The 19,847-nt window shown below is 37.1% G+C and overlaps 1 protein-coding gene across 1 annotated transcript in view; it reads right to left on the bottom strand.

The window, feature by feature from the left end:
- Positions 1-19,847, bottom strand: part of CFTR (CF transmembrane conductance regulator) — a 233,003-nt gene that overhangs the window by 41,985 nt on the left and 171,171 nt on the right. Inside the window, exons 22-24 of the mRNA XM_068549816.1 lie at positions 14,983-15,133; positions 13,677-13,904; positions 10,773-10,873 (exon numbers count right to left, since the gene is read on the bottom strand). Coding sequence (XP_068405917.1) covers positions 10,773-10,873; positions 13,677-13,904; positions 14,983-15,133 — 480 coding nt within the window. The remainder of the gene's footprint in view (positions 1-10,772; positions 10,874-13,676; positions 13,905-14,982; positions 15,134-19,847) is intronic.

Genomic DNA, 19,847 nt, shown 5'->3' with positions numbered 1-19,847 from the left:
AGATATAGCCTCTCTCCTCACTGCACAATCCAACTCATGAATGGGCTGAGACACCAATTCCTCTTAAAAGAAGCAGTGCCTTGCAACTGAACTCTGGTTCTCTCCTCAAGTAGATTTGAGGGATTTTAGAACATAGGAAGCCTATGCCTCATTTCTAAGGTGGAGTCAGGAATGAGGAGGGCCTTAGAGAAGCTTCCAGTGCCCGGCATGGCACAGGAGCAATAGAGTGGACACGGATGCTTGGCATGTCTAGACATAGATAACATGACATAGCTTCAGATTTTCTTGTATTTCCAGAATGGTGCTGAAGGGAAGCCAAAGAATCCCAACGCTTTGATCCCTCAGGGTCTTCCCTTCCTCAGAGACATGGAAGAAGCTGAGAGGGAGAGAGCTCACCTAGGGAGAGCTCATAATCAGGACCAGAAGGACAAAGACCCAATATACCTGGACTGTACACCTCTAGGTCAGAGACAGTCTCAGAGACAGCAAGCACAACAAGGGACAACCTAGGGCCAGACGCCCCCTCCCTCAGTGTCTTGGTATCCTGTAGACTCCACTCACAATTTATTATAGATTCACTTCTAGGAAGATCTCTGTATTTGCTGAGGTTGTTTCTTCCACTCGACGGAAGGCATGTTCAAATAGAAAATAAATTTGACTATAGCACAAGTAGTCATATTTCTCGTACACTTGATTTCACAGCCAAAGATTCATACCTGAAATCAGGGATGGATCCAGGTTTGGTGGAACCTGAAACTTAAGTAATTTAGGGGACTCTTCTTAAGAAAAAGAATATATATACAATGAAATCCTAGCCATAAAAAGGATGAAATATTGCCATTTGCAGCAATATTGATGGATCTAGAGAATATCATACTAAGTGAAGCAAGTGAGACAGAGAAAGATAAATATATGATATCACTTATATGTGAAATCTAAAAAATAATACTAATGAATCTATCTACAAAACAGAAACAGACTCACAGATACAGAAAACAAACTTATGGTTACTAAGGGGGAATAAATTAGGAGTATGGGATTAACAGATGCACACTGCTATAAATAAAATAGATAAGCAACAAGGATTTACTGTATAACAACAAGGATTTACAGGGAACAATATTCAAAAAGAGGGAAGAAAGAAAAAGAATTAAAATTCTGCATAGAAAATTAAGTATAGGGCCTTCAAAGGGTTCCATGCAAGTGAGAGAACATGAAGCTTACATCCCATGGGCTTTAGTTAAATCCACTGTGGTTATTACAGTAAACTTATTCAAGCATTGTTTGTTGTATCTTCCCCATCTAGTGTTTACCATCATGCAGTCCCTTAATAAATCTTTGTTCGTAATGAATTAATGCATTGTTCTACCTCATATGCAGAAAGCAGTTTCTGAGCAGGGAGAATGACAGTGCTGTGGGGACCTTAGCAGGAAATCCAGGCTGCGGTTGTAGCCTCGGCCTCTCAGCCTGAAAATATACATTGCTATTTGGATTAGAAGGAAGTTGTAACATACCAAACTATTTTTAGTCTCATATTTTTGTCTTCATTGAGCTTTTTAAACTAACTTAATCCTGTCTCTAATTTGGAATGTCTAAACATTTTCAGGTGATACGTAAAAACTGCTACGCCATTGTCCAGCTATGTAGATGGAGCTGGATGGAAATTCAGATTTGGCAGTTTTCAGAGTTCTGTAGACGGAGTCAGGCAAACTCTTTAACCTTAAGCTGCTGCTTCTGTGCATAGAAAAGTGCTTCCCGAAGAGGAATGAGGGGGAGGCTCTGTCTAGCCCACTGACAGCAAAGTCTCAACGTGGCCATTACCAGCTTAGGTGGGAGAATGTGTCTTAGATTTTAAGAAGTAAATGATGAAGCCAAAATGAGACTCAGGCACTGAAACATCAAACCTTTCCTCACATGAAGAGGAAAGCTTGATATACTTTGCACAGACTTCTATAAAATTGGAGTTTAACTAAAATGAAGTGGGATTTTTGCTTGAGTAGCATCTGCTTTAAATTTTTGGCTTGATTATTTAAATTTATTATGCTCAAAAAATTCTCCTGGGTCAATCTTTAAAACTGAATCTCATTATCTTTATGATAGCATCTAAATCAGGGGGCCCCAACCCCCAGTCTGCGGACCTCTACAGTTCTGCGGCCCCTCTACAGAACAGGGCCACACAACAGGAGGTGAGTGGTGGGCCAGTGAGCAAAGCTTCATCTGACGCTCCCCATCGCTCACAGTACCGCCTGAACCAACCCCCCCAACCCCCCGTCTGGGGAAAAATTGTTTTCCACGAAACCGGTCCCTGGTGTCAAAAAGGTTGGGGACCGCTGGCCTAAATTACTAATCTAGGCATCAGGAGAACAGAGTCTTTTGGGAAAAGACAGCTCCACAGCCTCATCTCAACTTTATAACAGATATATTTAGTGAAAAAGAAAATGATTCCTGATTTTCCTTTCCACCTTTTGTTAACAAAGAGGGAAGAAAAGGCTTAAAGATCTATTCTAGGGGAAGTCAGGAAGCCAGACTCCTCTCCCTCACAAAATATTGCTCTTTTTCCTTTCATCCTTTTGGCTATTTGGAAACCAGTACATCAAAATTGTGCATTAACACCTAAACTACATGCTGTAATACCCCAAAAGCCATGATGATAGAAAATATATCTCATAAGCCTGAGATCTGGCTGGCAGCACTGTAAAGAGTTTTCATAACTGGTTGTTATAGGAAGATTATAAGAAATAAATGTGAAGAGAATCATCTAGAAGAGTGACATGTGAAAAACCACACATTTTGCAAGAGAAATTTTCAAAACGTGAAGTACGTGAAAGGGAGGATTAAAGTGTTTTAAATCATAGATTCTTCCTGGTAGGCCCAAACTAAATGCTTTTCAGAATCAACTAACTAGAGACCTGAGGCCCAAGACCACGTTAGAGTCATTGGCATAACCTTTAAGCCATGCATATAGACTTAAGAGATAATGGTTATCATGGAAACAGACTCTGCCCAAAACATATTCTTGAAATTCTGGTCTATCGTTCTGCACCTATTACTTACGCTCCTAGAGCTCTTAAAAAGTCAATCAGAACTGTATTGTTATAAATCATTAACAGCATAAATGAGTTACTTATAGTATACTATAAATTCTAACCCTTTGGAAATTATTATAGCTTGCTATTTAACTTGTGGCAAATCACATGGCAAGTCATTGTCACTTTTTCTGACTGCAAGAAGTGAGAAAGAGGAAGAAAACACATTACAACGAATGACAAAAGACATATCCTAAATAAACGTAGAGGTATCAAATATATTGTGCCTATTTCAATAAGTAAGAGCTTCAATAATCAAGGTATAAGTGCCAATAGGCAAAGAAAGACTCTCAAATTTACCTTTCTGAAAAGGTCTGATATCACTTATTGAATCTACTACTCAAACTTGAACTCTTTCTGGTGTTACGTTTTTTAGAAGCACATGATAGGCCATCAGTAAGTGCTTGGTGAATGCAATTGGGTCTATGTGGTATCCATTAAACATACTTCAAAGGAAATCTCAAGAAGAGAAGATTTACTAAGAAACAAAATCCAGAACAACAAATCAAAATATTTTCCCAAGGTTTTGATTTTCTCTAAGCATCTTAATTTTGAGATAGTGCAACTTCCCCAAGTTCTCTATCATTAAGCACCATCCTTTATATGTCTTATACAGAATTATATGTGTCATTGGCTGATATACAGGACAAAAATAATTTGCTGATGGTCTATCAGTTCCAAAGTAAATTCTATCCCATAGACCAGAGGTCAGCAAAACTATGGCCCAATGGCCAGATCCAGCCACATCCATTTGTTTACATTAGCTTTGCCCTACAAAGGCTGAGTTGAATAATTGTCATAGAGACCACATAGCTCACATGGCTTAAAAAAGGACTATCTAACCCTTTATAGACAAAGTTTTCTGACTCCGTGCCATGACTCACAGAAAACTGGAGTGAAAATGAATCTTAGAGACCATCTAATCCAGTGATTCTCAAGTCTAGATTTACCAGAATCACCTGGAACACTTTTTAAAAGACAGACATCATGCCTGGTCACCTTGCCCCCAACCAAGAGAACTGCTTTAACTAATCTTAGAGGACCCTAAGTAATCTCTATCTTTATAAAGTTTCCACATGCGCTGTCAGGTTGAGAACCTCTGTTCTAATCCACTCCTTCTTGGTACAAATGAAAAATTCTAAACCCAGGAAGTTAAAGTGACAGGCACAAAGCTCAACAAATTTTCCAAACTTTTCCACACTCCCGCAATCCCTTCAGGTTCTCATAAGCCTCTCCTACTAACTCAAGACCCAAGAACATCTTAATGGTGCTTTCTTTGTCTTTGTTGGTTCTAGTAACACACTGGTTCAGAGTTCTTTATCAGCTCTGACGACTGCAGTGGTGAATGACCTAATCATTGGACATGAGCATTCGGGGACAGTGGCAGATACGTGTGATTCCTGAGAGCACCTGGAATTGTGCCTGCATACATGCCAATCAAGACTTGAAATCTTTCATAGGTTCAGAAGAGAATGTCAGAGCTAACAGAAGCTTACAAAATTTCTAACCAAACTGTTTCATTTACAAAAGAGAAAAGTGAAGCCCTCAAGTGGGTTATGACTTGCCTAAGGCCACACAACTTCTTGGTGGTAGGGCCAGAGTGGAACACAGAATAGAAAGTCACTTTGCAGGATGGAAATAGAAAGGCTGGGTGGAAAGAAGTCTTGGGACAGAGGTCATAATTGGAAACTACACCACGAAGACTCATGAGAACAGAAAAACTAAGAAAGGTGTTATCAAGAGGACATTAAAAGGAGGTTAAAAAAAAAATAGGAGGAGTGAATCCTCCCCTCAGATTCTCATGGCAGAAACTACTGTCAATGCAATAGAATTAGGCATCAGGAGCACTGAAGAAAAGGCAGGTTCCCCACTTCTCCTCCCATCAGGTTTCTTGTTGGTCATTGTACAATCAGTCACTTGATCTTTACTGGAACCCAAAATAAACACGGTCAATAAAAGGACAAAGGAGAAACAGAGGGAGTTTCTATTGACAGAAAACTCTTCTCAGATTACATCAATCTTGCAAGAACTTTCTGGAAACTCATTAACTGGAATCTAACTGTGAACCGTACAGAGGCACAGTCTTCCCTGCTCATCCCGGCGGCTCCCATACTCCTGTGTTATTAGGAACACACTCTATAACAGGGATGGCTTATCTGCTGCTGCAATTGGTGAATTAAGGCAGTGGATACTATTCATATGCTCAGATCTTTTAGCTGTGCCCACTAGGATGTAGACAGCCCTGAAAACAGATGAATTGTCAACTGCCTCATTCAAACAATGAGACTATGAGTGTGGGCAATTCACTAGTCACCAAACGGCTTGATAAGCACTAAGTCTGAAACATCACCTCATCACCTTTCATCCTTTCTACCTCTTATTTATTTATTTAATTTTCACTCATTCATGGAGGCAAAAATCTAGGTATGCACAGCCTATTTAAGATATATAATGTTTAAGTAGCTAACAATAGGAGACAGAGAAGCTTTATGGTACTAAAAATGGCAGGCATCTTGTGAATCCAAATAAAATAAATAAGCATACAGCTTTGTTAATTAAGAACACAAAAATTTTAAGATAATAGCTCTAGCAATAACACCTATAATCCATATAGTACGTGAGGAATGGAGCTAAAAAGAATTAACACTTCTCTTTTCATCCTATCTACAGAATAGTATGAGATACACAATTGAAATGAATAGAGACATACATGCTATTCATGTTAAAATGAAGAGTGAATTAGAAATAATCGTTTTTAAAACACTGTGATATCAATTGAAATAATTGGAAATCCCTTAACATGGAGGTTTCTAGTGGGAATTACTAAGTTGGACTCTGATAATTTTACTATTTTACAAATTTCTGGGGTTATTCACAACCTATTACACTATGCTGTTCATAAGGTGACAATGTTCAGATGATTTTTTTTCCCCAAACTGCTATATAAAACTAGACAAACTAGCAGGTAGAAGTTTCGTTCACTTTTAATGGTCTCTTGATACTGCAAGCGTATTTTGAGGAGATTCCAAACAAGAACTATGCCCTAAAATGTCAAGTCTACTGGAAGACATTCTATCACTGTGTTTTATAAACACCGGGAGGTGTCAAGTTAGTAGTTGGATATATATTTAGAGGGCAGGGGAGTGGTCTAAATTAGAGATATGAATGTGCAATGCATTGAGAGATGATTTCTGAAGCATGGGGTTAGATAACAGTTAGAGACAGTGTAGATAGAGGAGGGCTGGAATACAGCTGATGTTTAGAGCTTTGCAAGAAGATGAGAGGCCAGCAAAGAGAACTAAGGAGGAACCAGAGAGGCAGCAGAAAACGAGGTGGGAGTAGCATCAGCCTATTGAGAGAAGAAAGGATCACAAGAAGGATGGTCCATGGCATAAATAACTGCTGAGAGGTTGAGAGAAACAAAGATGCTGGCTCCGGAAAGATGTTGGTCATGAGTGCTGGGGACGATGGAAATGAAATGAAGCAGGTTATGTAAAGAAAGGGGTGGGGGGGAGGAATGGAGTCAGGCACTCTTTTAAGAATTTTTGCTGAAAACTGGTCAAAGAAATGGAGTGCTAGCTGGAGATCAAGGGATGGCAGGTTTTTTTTTTTAATATATATATCTTTATTGGAGTATAAATGCTTTACAGTGTTGTGTTAGTTTCTGCTGTACAACAAACTGAATCAGCTATATGTATACCTATATCCCCATATCCCCGCCCTCTTGAGCCGCCCTCCCACCCTCCCTATCCCACCCCTCTAGATCGTCACAAAGCATTAAGCTGATCTCCCTGTGCTATGCAGCTGCTTCCCAGGATGGTAGTTTTATGCTAGGGAGAAAGGTCCCACAAAGAGGGGTTGATCGCATATCACTGGCCTTTATACAGGAGCGAAGACACAGAGGGCACTGGAGCATATGAGTAGTGGTGCAGAAGGGTGGTGGAGAGAAAGGAGGGAATTCTTTCTGGTTGCATGTTTTTTTCTATATAGTATGTAGCAAGGTCATTGGCTGAGAATGCAGGGGGTGGAATTATTGGAGCACCTGAGAAGAGACAAGAATGTGGGAAAGAACCATCTTAGGGAATAAAATAGAGAATTTATCAGGAAAATGTAATAAAAGGGTTGTTGACCAGTTCTGAGTGCCAACATCTGAGATGTGCAGTCAGTCATAAATGCAAAGATACCTGAGGTTGTGATGAGGAAGCGTTATCCTCCAAATATTACCTCTACCGTTTGAAAGCTAATGAAAGCTAGGCACCTGGGTTAAGCAATGGATGAGCAGTAGAAGAAAAGTCATATTGCCATTTTTATAACTTCATATTTCTGTTGACGGTTGACTCTTTGTTCATGCCTAAACCCAGCCAGATGCATAAATGAAATATTCTTTCCAAGTCTAAAGACATTTTTTTCTGAGTACCTTTGTACTGAAAAACTAAAAGTGTGTGTCAAACAAAACACCCTGTTTACTGCATTTTAAACTCAGGTCTAAATTCATTTCAGAACTCAGTAAAGTAAAGTGAGTTTTCACTTCAGAGGTCACAAGGACCTTTAGTGTTAACATATATGTAAACATGAAGTTTGAGGGCAGAGCTCTCTCCCCTTCTACTTTCAACATATGCTAGGTGAAAACCAACAGATTACTGGACAACTTTAGCAGTTGCAGGGGTGGAAGCAGCAAGATGGGAATTAATAACTAGATAAAGGCCCAGGAAAGACCAGTTGTGCTGTTTGGCAGGGAAATGAAAACTAACATGATCACTTTGATATTCAAAGAAAAGAAAACGACTTTAAAAAATATGATGAAATGCAAATATTGATACTTTCCATAGACTGTATTAGAACATAATAGTTTTTTGCAAAGATCCTTTTATGCCAGGAGGTGAAACAATGTCAAAGCACAGGTCACAAAGCCCAGGATGACCATGTGAAAAACTAGAGAAATAAAAATGCCTGAAAGAAATTTTAATGGAGATTAGACATGCAAAACAGACACCAAACAAAGAGAGGCTGTAGAGGCTGTTACATAAACCAAGCAAATTAATGTGACAAAGAGAAAGGAATTGTGCATATACGAGCTAAAGAGATGCTTTCAGATAAAGAAAACGAAGCGAAGTGCATGAGGATTTTAATCGTACGTAAAGTCAAAGTTATAGAAAGTTTGAACAAAGAATTAAATAGATGCCAGCACAATATTTACTTACTATCTTCCTGCTATCTTCCAACAGAAACATTTTAAAGTACATTTACAAGACTCAACCCCAAAAGCATAAGAGCTAAGTGAGGAGATGAATGGCGTCACTAAAAAGAGCTGGTCAAACTCACAAAAAAAATGATGTTGAAGGAAAAGAAAAAAACCCTGCTATAAATCAGGTTAAGGTTAAATTACATTTCAATGAATTACTACAATGCTTTGGTTAAATAAAATATTAAGTCACATAGACAAGAAGAGGGAATGAAAAGGTTTGGTTTTTCCCTATAGAAGTATTTTTTATAACGATACTTGTTCTGACAGGAACTGATTATACAAATTTCACAGCTGAACGAATGTGTGCATTTTGAGAACATGCCAACTGTCTCAGAGAATAAGAAAAAGAACCTAAGCCAAAAGGGTAGTAACAAGTGTTATATAGTCATTCCCAACATGGGTTTCTAGACCGTCCACAAATACAGTACTGGATGTCTGATTTTGAATACAGTACTCCAGCTAGACTAATAGAAGTTGATGATGAAGCTATCCAGACCAACTATACCATCTGATGAAAATTATGCATTTGGTTTTTAAATAAAAAGAGGAAATATGCCTTGATTCCATTTATCTCTCACTCTTGCTGCCATGGGATTTGTGCCCTGGACACAGTGTTACCTCACATACATTACTGCAGGCTCTGCACTCCAAGGAACCAAAACAAGAGAAATCACAAAACCAAAATATGGTCTTTGTACACACTAATAAATTACATAAATATGTGACAATATTGACCAAGCAAAAAGAGAAGGCAATGATAAACACTTAAGAATGAGAAAGGAGCTACCACCAAAAAAAAAAAAAAAAAAAAAAAGACTGTGGAAATTTTAAATATGAAAAATATTACGAAAAATGTAATGCTGATAAATTTGAAAACCCAAGATAGGGGAGGATTTCTTAAAAAGATACCAAAAGCACAAAACATAAAGGAAAATATTGAAAAATTTAACTTCATTAAACTTAAAAGTTTCTTTCCATCAAAAGATACTATAAGCCAAGCCACTGACTGGAGGACCATGTTTGAAATGTATACAAGTGACAACTGATTCAGAATTCATAAACTCCAACAAATGAATTAAGAAAAAAACCAATCTACTTGAAAAATGAGCAATCGAAATGAACAAGCAATTAACAGACAAGGAATCTCAAATGGCCAATAAACATGTATTAAGCTGCCCTATCTCCTCAGCATTCACTTCACACCCATCAGATTTCCAAAATTAAAAAGTCTGACAAGAATGGCTATCATCAGAAAGTCTACAAATAATAAATGCTGGAGAGATTGTGGAGAAAAGAGAACCCTCTTACACTACTGGTGGGAATGTAAATTTGTGCAGCCACTATGGAAAACAGTATGGGGAGGTTCCTTAAAAAAATTAAAAATAGAGCTACCATTTGATCCAGCAATCCCATTCCTGGGCATACGTCTGGAAAAGTTAAAAACTAATTCAAAAAGATACATGTACCCCAATGTTCACAGCAGCACTGTTTACAATAGCCAAGAAATGGAAGCAACCTAAGTGTCCATCGACAGATGAATGGATAAAGAAGATGTGGTACATATATACAATGGAATACTACTCAGCCATAAAAAAGAATGAAATAATGCCATTTGCAGCAGCATGGATGGACCTAGAGAATATCATACTAAGTGAGTAAGTCAGAGAAATACAGATGCTATACATTATCACTTATATGTGGAATCTAAAACGTAATACAAATGAATCTACATACAAAACAGAAACAGACTCACAGACATAGAAAACAAACTTATGGTTACCAAAGGGGAAAGGGAGGGGCGGAGGGATAAATTAGGAGTATAAGATTAACAGATACAAACTACTATATATAAAATAGATAAGCAACAAGGATTTACTGTATCCACAGGGAACTATATTCAATATCTTGTAATAACCTATAATGGAAAATAATCTGAAAAATATATATATAACTGAATCACTTCGCTGTACACTTGAAACTAACACAATGTTGTAAATCAACTATACTTCAATTAAACCAAAGTCCAACAATATCAAGTGTTGCATGTCATAGCTATGGACCTCTGAGAATTCTTATACTCTCTTGATGGGAGGTTAAACTGGTACAACAGATCTTAGAATAATTTGGCACCATCTAGTAAAGTTGAACGTGGGTGAATTCTATGGCCTACCAATACCACTCCTGGATGGCTATCCTAGAAAAATCCTGGGCAAGGAGACTGCAAGAATGTTCACCGTAGCACCAGATCTTGATTGTGGCTATTTATGTGGAGGAAAGAAGAGTTATGGGTTTAATGAGAGATAGAGAGTGACCTTCAATTTATCCGCAGTGTTTTATTTCTTAAGCTGGGTCTGGGTATATAGTCATCCCTTATGTTACTACCTATACTTTTTGGTTCATCTGAATTTTTTTTCATAAAATATTAAAAAAATAATACTTACCAAGCTATCCACATCTATGCTAGAGTTTACGGCCCACTGTAGTGTACTCATGATATTCATGGCTAAAGTTAGAATAATCCCAGCTTTTCCCTCTCCTTCACCTATAGGTGGAAAAAAGATATAAACAAACTTTATGCTATTTCTCTCTTCTGTGAACCACTTTATGTATTCCTAGAAGAGGGCACATATTAAAGTTACATTTTGATTCTGTGCCAGTTTTAACCATTTTTCATCTCAGATCCCCACAGCATGTTATCACTAGTAATAATATGCCCTGTATATAATAAGTATTCAACCAACATTTTAAATCAAAGAGTGATTGACTATTAGGAAAGAGTTGCCCTTTTTTAAATGCTTCAGATATTGAAGGGGATGTTGGTGTTGGGTAAATATCACTTTTATCCCTTCTACTATCACTCTGTAAGTAATAATACCTTCAAAGACTACAATGGACAATGGAAAAAAAGTCCTGTGTCTGTCTGAATAAGCTCCTCTACAAAGAAGTCAAAAGTAGGAGAGATATGTGTGTGAGCAGCATCCAGAAAATGTTTAGATGTGCTTCATGCCTTTGTGAGGCGGACTTTCTCTGCCAATCAGATGCTGTTGGGAAGAAAGAACTTCGAGGTTCATGGGGAAGTCAGAACTCATGGGTCTGCCATTTGGAAAAAGAGAAGACTGCTCTTTATGTTAAAATAAAATTGACTCGTTCACCCAGGAAGAACAATACTTAAAAGTCTAATTAGAGTAAATAGTTTTTAAGGGCTAGAGGGGACCACTAATTAAAGTTCATAAATACTCTCTATTCATGGCCCTAAAATTTTTCTAATAAGAATGTTCTTAAATTATTATAAATTTAGGTTATCAAGTCTCAATTGAGGGTCAGTCCTTGCATCTGTAATGCATGATAAAACTGCCATAGGGTTCTAAAATTGGGAGAAATAATTCATCCCATAATTATGAATTGAAATTTTTGCTTCTACAATTCCTCTAACAGAAGACAAACCATAGACAGCAGGTATGTGCTTTTAATATTAAATCATTTATTCTAAATAGGTGAGATTTATCCAGGGCCCCAATATATTACTCATTCTGAAGAGTAAGATGAGAGTAAGATAAAATTTTTAAAATAATAACAATAATAAGTAATATAAGATTTTCAGGTGCTTACTATGGACCAGGCACTACACTAAGTGTTTTGTACAAATTATCACACTTAATACTCACCACAAACTTATGGGATAGGTACTATTATTATGTTTATTTACACATGAGGAAAATGAGGGCTTTAGAGAGGTTAATTAAAGTGTACAAGTTACCACAGCTGAAGACCAGCAGAGGCAGGGTTGTTATTAGCTGTGTGGCTAACATTCACTCTGGGTGGGCATCTGATTTAATGGATAGGTCCTGAGCTATACTGATTGCGAAATGCTTTGACTATCATGCCTGGTAAATCGGGACTCAATCAGATCCTTAACCATTATGTTATAGCACATGATATACTGGTTTGAATTCACTGTTAACAAATCCTTGTTCACTCAGCCCTCTTGGATCCCATTTCAAATAACTTAATTAAAGGCAAAATTTTTTTAAAATCCTGAACCACAAAAGAAATTTTATTTTGTTTTAAAGTTGCCCCAAATTACTGTACTGCTAAAGATTTAGTTCATTTGCCTGGGCCCTTATATTCCTTTCATAGAGTCATTTCCCATCGCCCTAGGCTGAGAGAACAGTGAAGGCGGGGAATCCACTAGTCTCGCGGCACCTATGTGGACAGCAGGTGGACCCTTCAGCCAAAATGAGCCTGTTTTCAGTTCTTGCCCATACTTGGTAACTGGACAGAGGGAAGTCAGCTGTTCATTCAAAGGGCCTGAATGGAGAGGCCATATAAGGTCACTGTAGCACAGCCCTGGGACATCAGGGAAACCCGTCTTCAGAGAAAGAGAAATGAATGAAGTAGCCAGAGGAAGGAATGGGCACGGCCGGCATCCGGTCTCCAGAGACAGGAAGCTCTGAGTCTGACTCTCCACGCCTGTCCCATTTTCCCTGGAGGCTCCGTGTGCCTACCGCCCTGTGCTCCACGAGGTCCTCCTATAATTCTCCAACACGCGCTTCATTTTGTTTGATCCGGATTCTATTCTTAGAACCAAACGACCCCTCAGATTTGGCAGTCACTCTGAATCTCTGTCCACAGTCACATATATAAGATATTTCAACCTTTCTTATAGCTCAGTAATTCACCTTTATTAATTAGAAGAGCTCACTTGTCTATATATTTCAACCTTTCTTATAGCTCAGTAATTCACCTTTTTTAATTAGAAGAGCTCACTTGTCTATATAGGTTTTCATTTTACTTACGATGAAATATTTTACGTTTTTCACCCAAAGATCCTAAAACTCAGAACATTTGTATTTGAAAAATATGGCACTTTCACCTAAGTTATTTCACTTCTATGGCAGTTTTTCACCATGCAAAGTTCACATTAGGATGACAAATTGCACCAACTGGTGGTTAAAAGAACAAAACTTACCAGGGAGGGGTATTTTGTGTGTATCTGTATATAAATTTGGATGTTTCTTTTCCCCTATTCAGAGAGTTCTTTAATAAAGAGATCTATTACTTTTGAAGCCAAGATCCTTTATCAAAATGAGAGTCATGAGATGGTTTTTTTCTTTGAATCACAGATTTGTTATCTGACACTCCTTGTATCTCAGTTTTTCAACTGCATACATCTCTAATTCAAGGAAATCATTCATTCAACAATAAACAAATTTTTTGATCAATAAACTCTCAAAAAATTGATTTAAAGATATCTAAAATTTTTAACCTATAAGAATGTAGCATTTTATTGGTTGGCAAAGCTTTAAATTAAATGCTTAGCTAAATAGTTAAGGAGTTCACAGTACCTGTTGTTAAAATGGAAATGAAGGTAACAGCAATGAAGAAGAGGACAAAAATCATTTCTACTCTCATTTGGAACCAGCGCAGTGCTGATAGATACAAGAACCAGTTGGCAGTATGTAAATTCAGAGCTTTGTGGAACAAAGTTTCAAAGTAAGGCTGCCGTCCAAAGGCACGAAGTGTCCATAGTCCCTTTAAACTCGTAACAAGATGAGTGAAAATTGGACTTCTGCCTGTGAAATATTCCATAGAAAACAATGCAAGTCATGTAAACACATAATGCAAATTCTTACTTTAAAAAGAGTGGCTTAAAGAATAACCAAACAACAAATGTCATTGGTTAAAAAGGCTTTTCATTCTGGTGCCGTACTTTGAATAGATGCAATCTGTTATTTTTTTAATGAGTTACCCTCGTTTTTACTTGGTTACCATGGATGGGAACTTATTATAAAATCACTGCCATTATTTATTCATATTCCTTGGCTACCACTGGGCATTGTTTATCTGACTAATCCTAAATTAATCAGAGAAAATGTTTTTCTTTTGAGGCAATTTATTCAAGGCCTCAATTAAGAAAGTTTATGTGACTTAATTTAGCAAATAACCTTCAAGGCAGAAACACACTGGAAATATATCCCCTGAAAATGCACCCAAACAAAGGCTGTTACTGAACAATGTGCTTCCCAAAGAGCTCAAGCAGTGTTTGGGGGCACACAAAAAGGCAGACCCCCAGGAGAGAAAGGAAAGGTGTCTGAAAACAAGCCAGAGGGAAGAATTTTGTCCAGTATCATTTGGGAACACAGACAAACATTTAGTAATAGTAGCACTATGTTTTCAAATTTTAGTTTATATGATTATGAATGGATATAATATACATCAAGCCTCCTAAGACTCTATATACTTGTCTTAAAATCAAAACGAAGTCACATGGTCATTCATTAATACAAACAATCTATGTGTGCTTTATAATTTACTGTTTCCTTTTCCTACTTTTTTTTGGGGGGGGGATAGTTTGTGGTTTAACATTATATTTTAAATCTGAAAGAAGACAAAGGTCAAATTCTCAATAATAATACTTAAGATCTAATGAATAACAAAAGTATGAGACCCAAGAGAGTTATATATGATGAGAATGTACAGAGACGGCCTGGATCACAGTTGAAATAGATGTTTTTAAAAGTCATTGTCATATAATGCCAGAGATTAAAAATGGGAAAAAAATTTTGGAAAGGTACATAAATCACAGATAAATATCCACGAATAGCTCTTGTGATATTTTCCCAGGTGAGCGTTGCACAGGCTGCATCATACCTTCAGATTCCAGCTGTTTGAGTTGCTGTGAGGTGCAGAGGAAGTAGGCTCTCAACAGAACAAAAGCCACTATCACTGGCACTGTAGCTAGGAAGATGTAGGGTAGTAAAACTGAGACTACCGCCACAGCCCCAATCACAATTAATAACAACTGTGGGATCAAAGAAAATACACTGGTAAGTAAACAGTTCCATGTTGCAAAGTGGACAAGGTATGTTAGTAACATCTTTCTAAATAGGGTCTTCACACTCTGTTCCATTCTTCCTACTGGGAAGGCAGCCACCTCAAAGTACATTTTTCATAAGTTCTATCAAAATTCCAAAAATTGTTTAGGTTGCTCATAATAATATTTTGCAGTTTAGAAAACACGGTATTCTTGCATCTTAGTGTATACTCACTTCCTATACACTTTAAAGTGCTGTATGATAAATAAATTTTAAATGAACATAATTTTTTTCTAGCCTGGGCTTCTTTTAAAAGAAACTTTCTATTTTAAAATAATTTTAGTATGAATGTGAAATTTTAGGATTTATTTTGTTCAGACAATTTCTGAAAATTGGGCATTCACCTTGGAGCCTTTTGAGTCAGAAAAATCTGGTAGGCTTGGTCATCTAGGCAAGCTACTTAATTTCTCCAAACCTAGTTGATTAACATTTAAGATTGAAAAAAGAAAGTATACTTAATAAATTTCACTCCCCTTCCTGTTTTTGTTCCTGTTCCTTAAAACAATCGAAGATGACCTAGAGGCTCAAAAAAAAGCAAAAAGAAGATTTTGGGGGTATGGCTGATTTAATTTGAAATTAGACCACTTTTCTCTCATATACTGTCAAATGAATTTTGTGTTTCAGTCAAGCCCATTCATTAGAGACATATCTTCACATTATCCACCCCCAAAACTGGATCCTTGTGGGCAGTCTCAGAAATAAGTTAACCATATTGGTGTTCTTCAGATCAAGTTCAAGGCTTAAATTCTATATTTCCAAAGGACACTAAATCCATACATATTAAAAAAAAAATCTGCTAACATTTGTTCCACAACACCCCATGTGAATAAAGGATAAATAAAGTAACTGTCACAACAAGGGTTGAAAAATAAACCTATCATAACATCTATCTGATAATCACTGAGCCAGTTGTCTACCAACTGCCATGGGTGACACATGTACTTTAAAACCAATACAGAAATACAGAACATTTTGGTAGATGAAAACATGAATAAGCGTGTAACTAAGATCTGCATAAATCTTCTTTGAATGGGTTGTTATGTTCATCTAAAGCTTCGGATGATCATATCTCAATGATACTTTTCTAGGGAAAATGCCTCTAAGGTGTCCATCATCAAATTCTACAATAAGCCCTTCACTCATTCTCGTTCAACAAATACTCAGATAAATACAGTGCCAAACACCGGACTAAGTACACATGATGACTCAATAATCTAAAGAAAGTCTTCTCTATTCTGTTCTTGCCCTACAAGTTCCACCAGTGCAATGAGAAAGCCTCAAACGCCCTAGTAACTACATGACAAGACTTCATCAATGGCAAATGACTCAGTTTTTTAACTGAGGGTATTTATTTCTCAGAAATAGGATCTTTTGAAAAAAAGAGAAAAATTAACTTCCAAGCATTATTTACTAGGAAATACAATTTAATTTAAATGGGCCACTATATTAAATACCAGTATGTCTGAAAGACAAATGCTATTGCATTGGCAACATGGAAACGTTCAGCTATTCCATTAGAATCAGGGTTTTTTTTTTTTTTGTTTGCTGTTGACAGTTGTAAACAGTACTGTGTTCATTTGTCTTGTGCTATTTTTACCATGTAATTCCAATCTGGAGCTGTTGGATTATAACAGTGGGTGGGGAAAGTGATCATTGTTTTTTCTTTTTTTCTGTTTTTGTTTTCTTGTTTTTTTAACATCTTTATTGGAGTATAATTGCTTTACAATGGTGTGTTAGTTTCTGCTTTATAGCAAAATGAATCAGTTATACATATACATATGTCCCCATATCTCTTCCCTCTTGCGTCTCTCTGCCTCCCACCCTCCCTATCCCACCCCTCTAGGTGGTCACAAAGCACCGAGCTGATCTCCCTGTGCTATGCGGCTGCTTCCCACTAGCTATCTATTTTACGTTTGGTAGTGTATATATGTCCATGCCACTGTCTCACTTTGTCCCAGCTTACCCTTCCCCCTCCCCGTATCTTCAAGTCCATTCTCTAGTAGGTCTGTGTCTTTATTCCTGTCTTGCCCCTAGGTTCTTCATGACCTTTTTTTTTTTTTTTTTTTAGGTTCCATATATATGTGTTAGCATACGGTATTTGTTTTTCTCTTTCTAACTTAATTATTGCTGATATGGTGGAGATTCTTAGGAATGACAATGTAACTATGTTACAATAGAACAGGAAGAGTTGTGCAGCCAACCCTACCAAGATATCACATAGGGTTTGAGAAGAATGGAGAAGGTGGGTAAAACTGGAAATGGTGAAATATTCACAAGGTAGATTTCCAGCGATTAAAATTATCCAGAATACAGCCCAAACTGAGAAGTGAACAGTAAATCTAAGCTTTGAGGAAAATAACTCTATTTGCTTTATAAGGAGCCATCCTTAGGCATTGAGGTCAGAAGCTAATAATTTAGCACTTGTGCAAAACTAAAGGCACTGGTTTAATATGTTTGATATTCTAATTATACAAAGAAACTTTAAATTCTGTCCTAGTTTTTAATTCACAGTGAATAAGAAACAAGTCATTTCAGACCAGGTATATTAGTGAGAGGACAACAAAATAAATAAATAGAGGGACTTCAATACAAGATGGAAATGTGAGTACAGATTCTAATTCCCGTTCATCCCTACCCAAATCCTAAAATTCTAGGGGAAAAAAATCAACAGCCTATAAAACCTGCAAGGCACCAGATGATAAGAATGAAGGATCACTTTGAAATCATTTAGAAGGTTAATTAATTAATTGATTGATCAATAAATAGATAATAAATACCTATTTAAAACCAGGCAATGAACACCAGATCTGGAATTTAATTCATAATTGATAGTTAGTCCTTGAGAATTTTTAAGCCAGGGATTAATGGGATTAATAGAATGAATAAGGGAGGAAAAAAGATGTAAAAGACATAGTAAAGATCAAAGTGGCGGGACTCACTGTGTATCCATATATTAGGGTAAGACAGAAAGAATCAAAAAAACCTAAAGGTTTTGAGGCTGACAAGAGAAGATTTGCGTATTTTAAAACACAGAGGCTTCTGTTTCGTGAAAAAAATCAGTCACTGAAGCATAGAGATAAGTAGGACACCAGGATAGTTTTTTTTCTGTGTGGCTTCAAGTTCAAATTTGTCATGTATGGTCCACTTCCAGTATGCCAATCTGAAGCATACAAGTTTAATATTGAAAGTGACCATCATCAGACTTATCTTCCTCATTTGAGAAACCTGAGACTCTTAGAGATAAAGTATCTAGCTCAAGGTAAAATAAATAGTGGTATCTGCAGAATAGAATCTGGATCTTTCATTTTCACTATACAATGTTCCAATCCAGAAAGTAAATTGCCCAGAATATTATCAAATGTTAAGAACTAGAGTTAATAGAAATAACATTTTTTTAAAAAAAGGAAATTTACAGGTATGCCTCATTCTGTGAAAAAATCTGTTTCTGAAATGTGACTAAAAAGAAATTTAACTAATCTGAACCTAAGTATAACCAAAGGGGTTCACAATTTAAAGGACCCCTCTGATGCATTTTTTAATAAAATCAAAATTAATCGGATTTTTACTGTATTTGATTGTCATGTATCATGCTTCCTTAATGTGAGACCTCCTTGTAAATAAAATAGGGAAATCAAAATAAAAAAGCCCTGCCCAATCACTTATGAAACAACTAGTGAGCTGCAACAACATTAGAAGTTGAGCAGAAACTACTGAAATTGCCGTAAGAGAAAGGATGAGAACCATCACGTGTGTCAAGAAGTGTTAATTCATAAAATAAGTGTTCAAAACTGCACTCTCCCAAAGGATTTCTGAAGTGAGCCTTACACTGATTCAGAAAATACTCAGCAGACTACAAAAGTTTTTTTTTTAAAAATTATCAAGGGCTAACATTTGCGAATTCTTTTGCAATCATGTCAAGATGTCCATGTTCCAGTTTGTACCTGATTTAATAATATTACAGTTGAGACCAGTCATTTACAATCCTAGAACAAGGAAGAAATGTCCAGAAATTAAAGAAAGACATGGGAAACATTCCTTCACATGCATAAACTCAAAGCATCGGTTAAAGAATTCCAGCAGCGGCTGCTAAGTTATAACCCTAAACAGAGTAACTGAAGGAAACTCAAAATACTAAAGTTCACCTGGAACAGTTAATGTGTTTGACTGTGCCAATCATTTCAGATGAGGCAAACTGGCAATCTGGTTTTTGTGCACCTGCCAATGTCAGTTGTGTATACACACAAATGTGTTAGCCCTTATTTTATTTTATTTCATAGGTTCTCAGTGGCGGGGGTGACAAACAACTCATCCTGAGATGGGCAGCATCCTGTTCCAAGTATCTCTCCAAGGAGGTTATTTGAGACTGCGTCATTTACTCTCTGAAGCTCAACCTAAGCCCGACAGTAAGCTGTTTTCAAACCTCATTCAACAGCCAAGGTTATTAACTCACAACGCTCAAGTTCTGTCACTTAGGAAGTCTTGATGCGGTATCCCCTAGGTCACCTTCATCTCCAACCCCTTCTTCCCTTCTCCACTTTCACCATCAATCACCCCACCCTAAGGACACATGCTCAGAGTCAGGCTGCCCTGCAGGTGTCTTCAGATCTGTCACCCAGGGATAGTCCTGACTAGTCCTGAATT

The sequence above is a fragment of the Eschrichtius robustus genome, chromosome 8 (assembly GCF_028021215.1).
Source record: "Eschrichtius robustus isolate mEscRob2 chromosome 8, mEscRob2.pri, whole genome shotgun sequence".
NCBI lineage: Eukaryota > Metazoa > Chordata > Mammalia > Artiodactyla > Eschrichtiidae > Eschrichtius > Eschrichtius robustus.
Note: the sequence above shows the minus strand (reverse complement) of the source record. Positions and strands in the feature narration are given on the sequence as shown.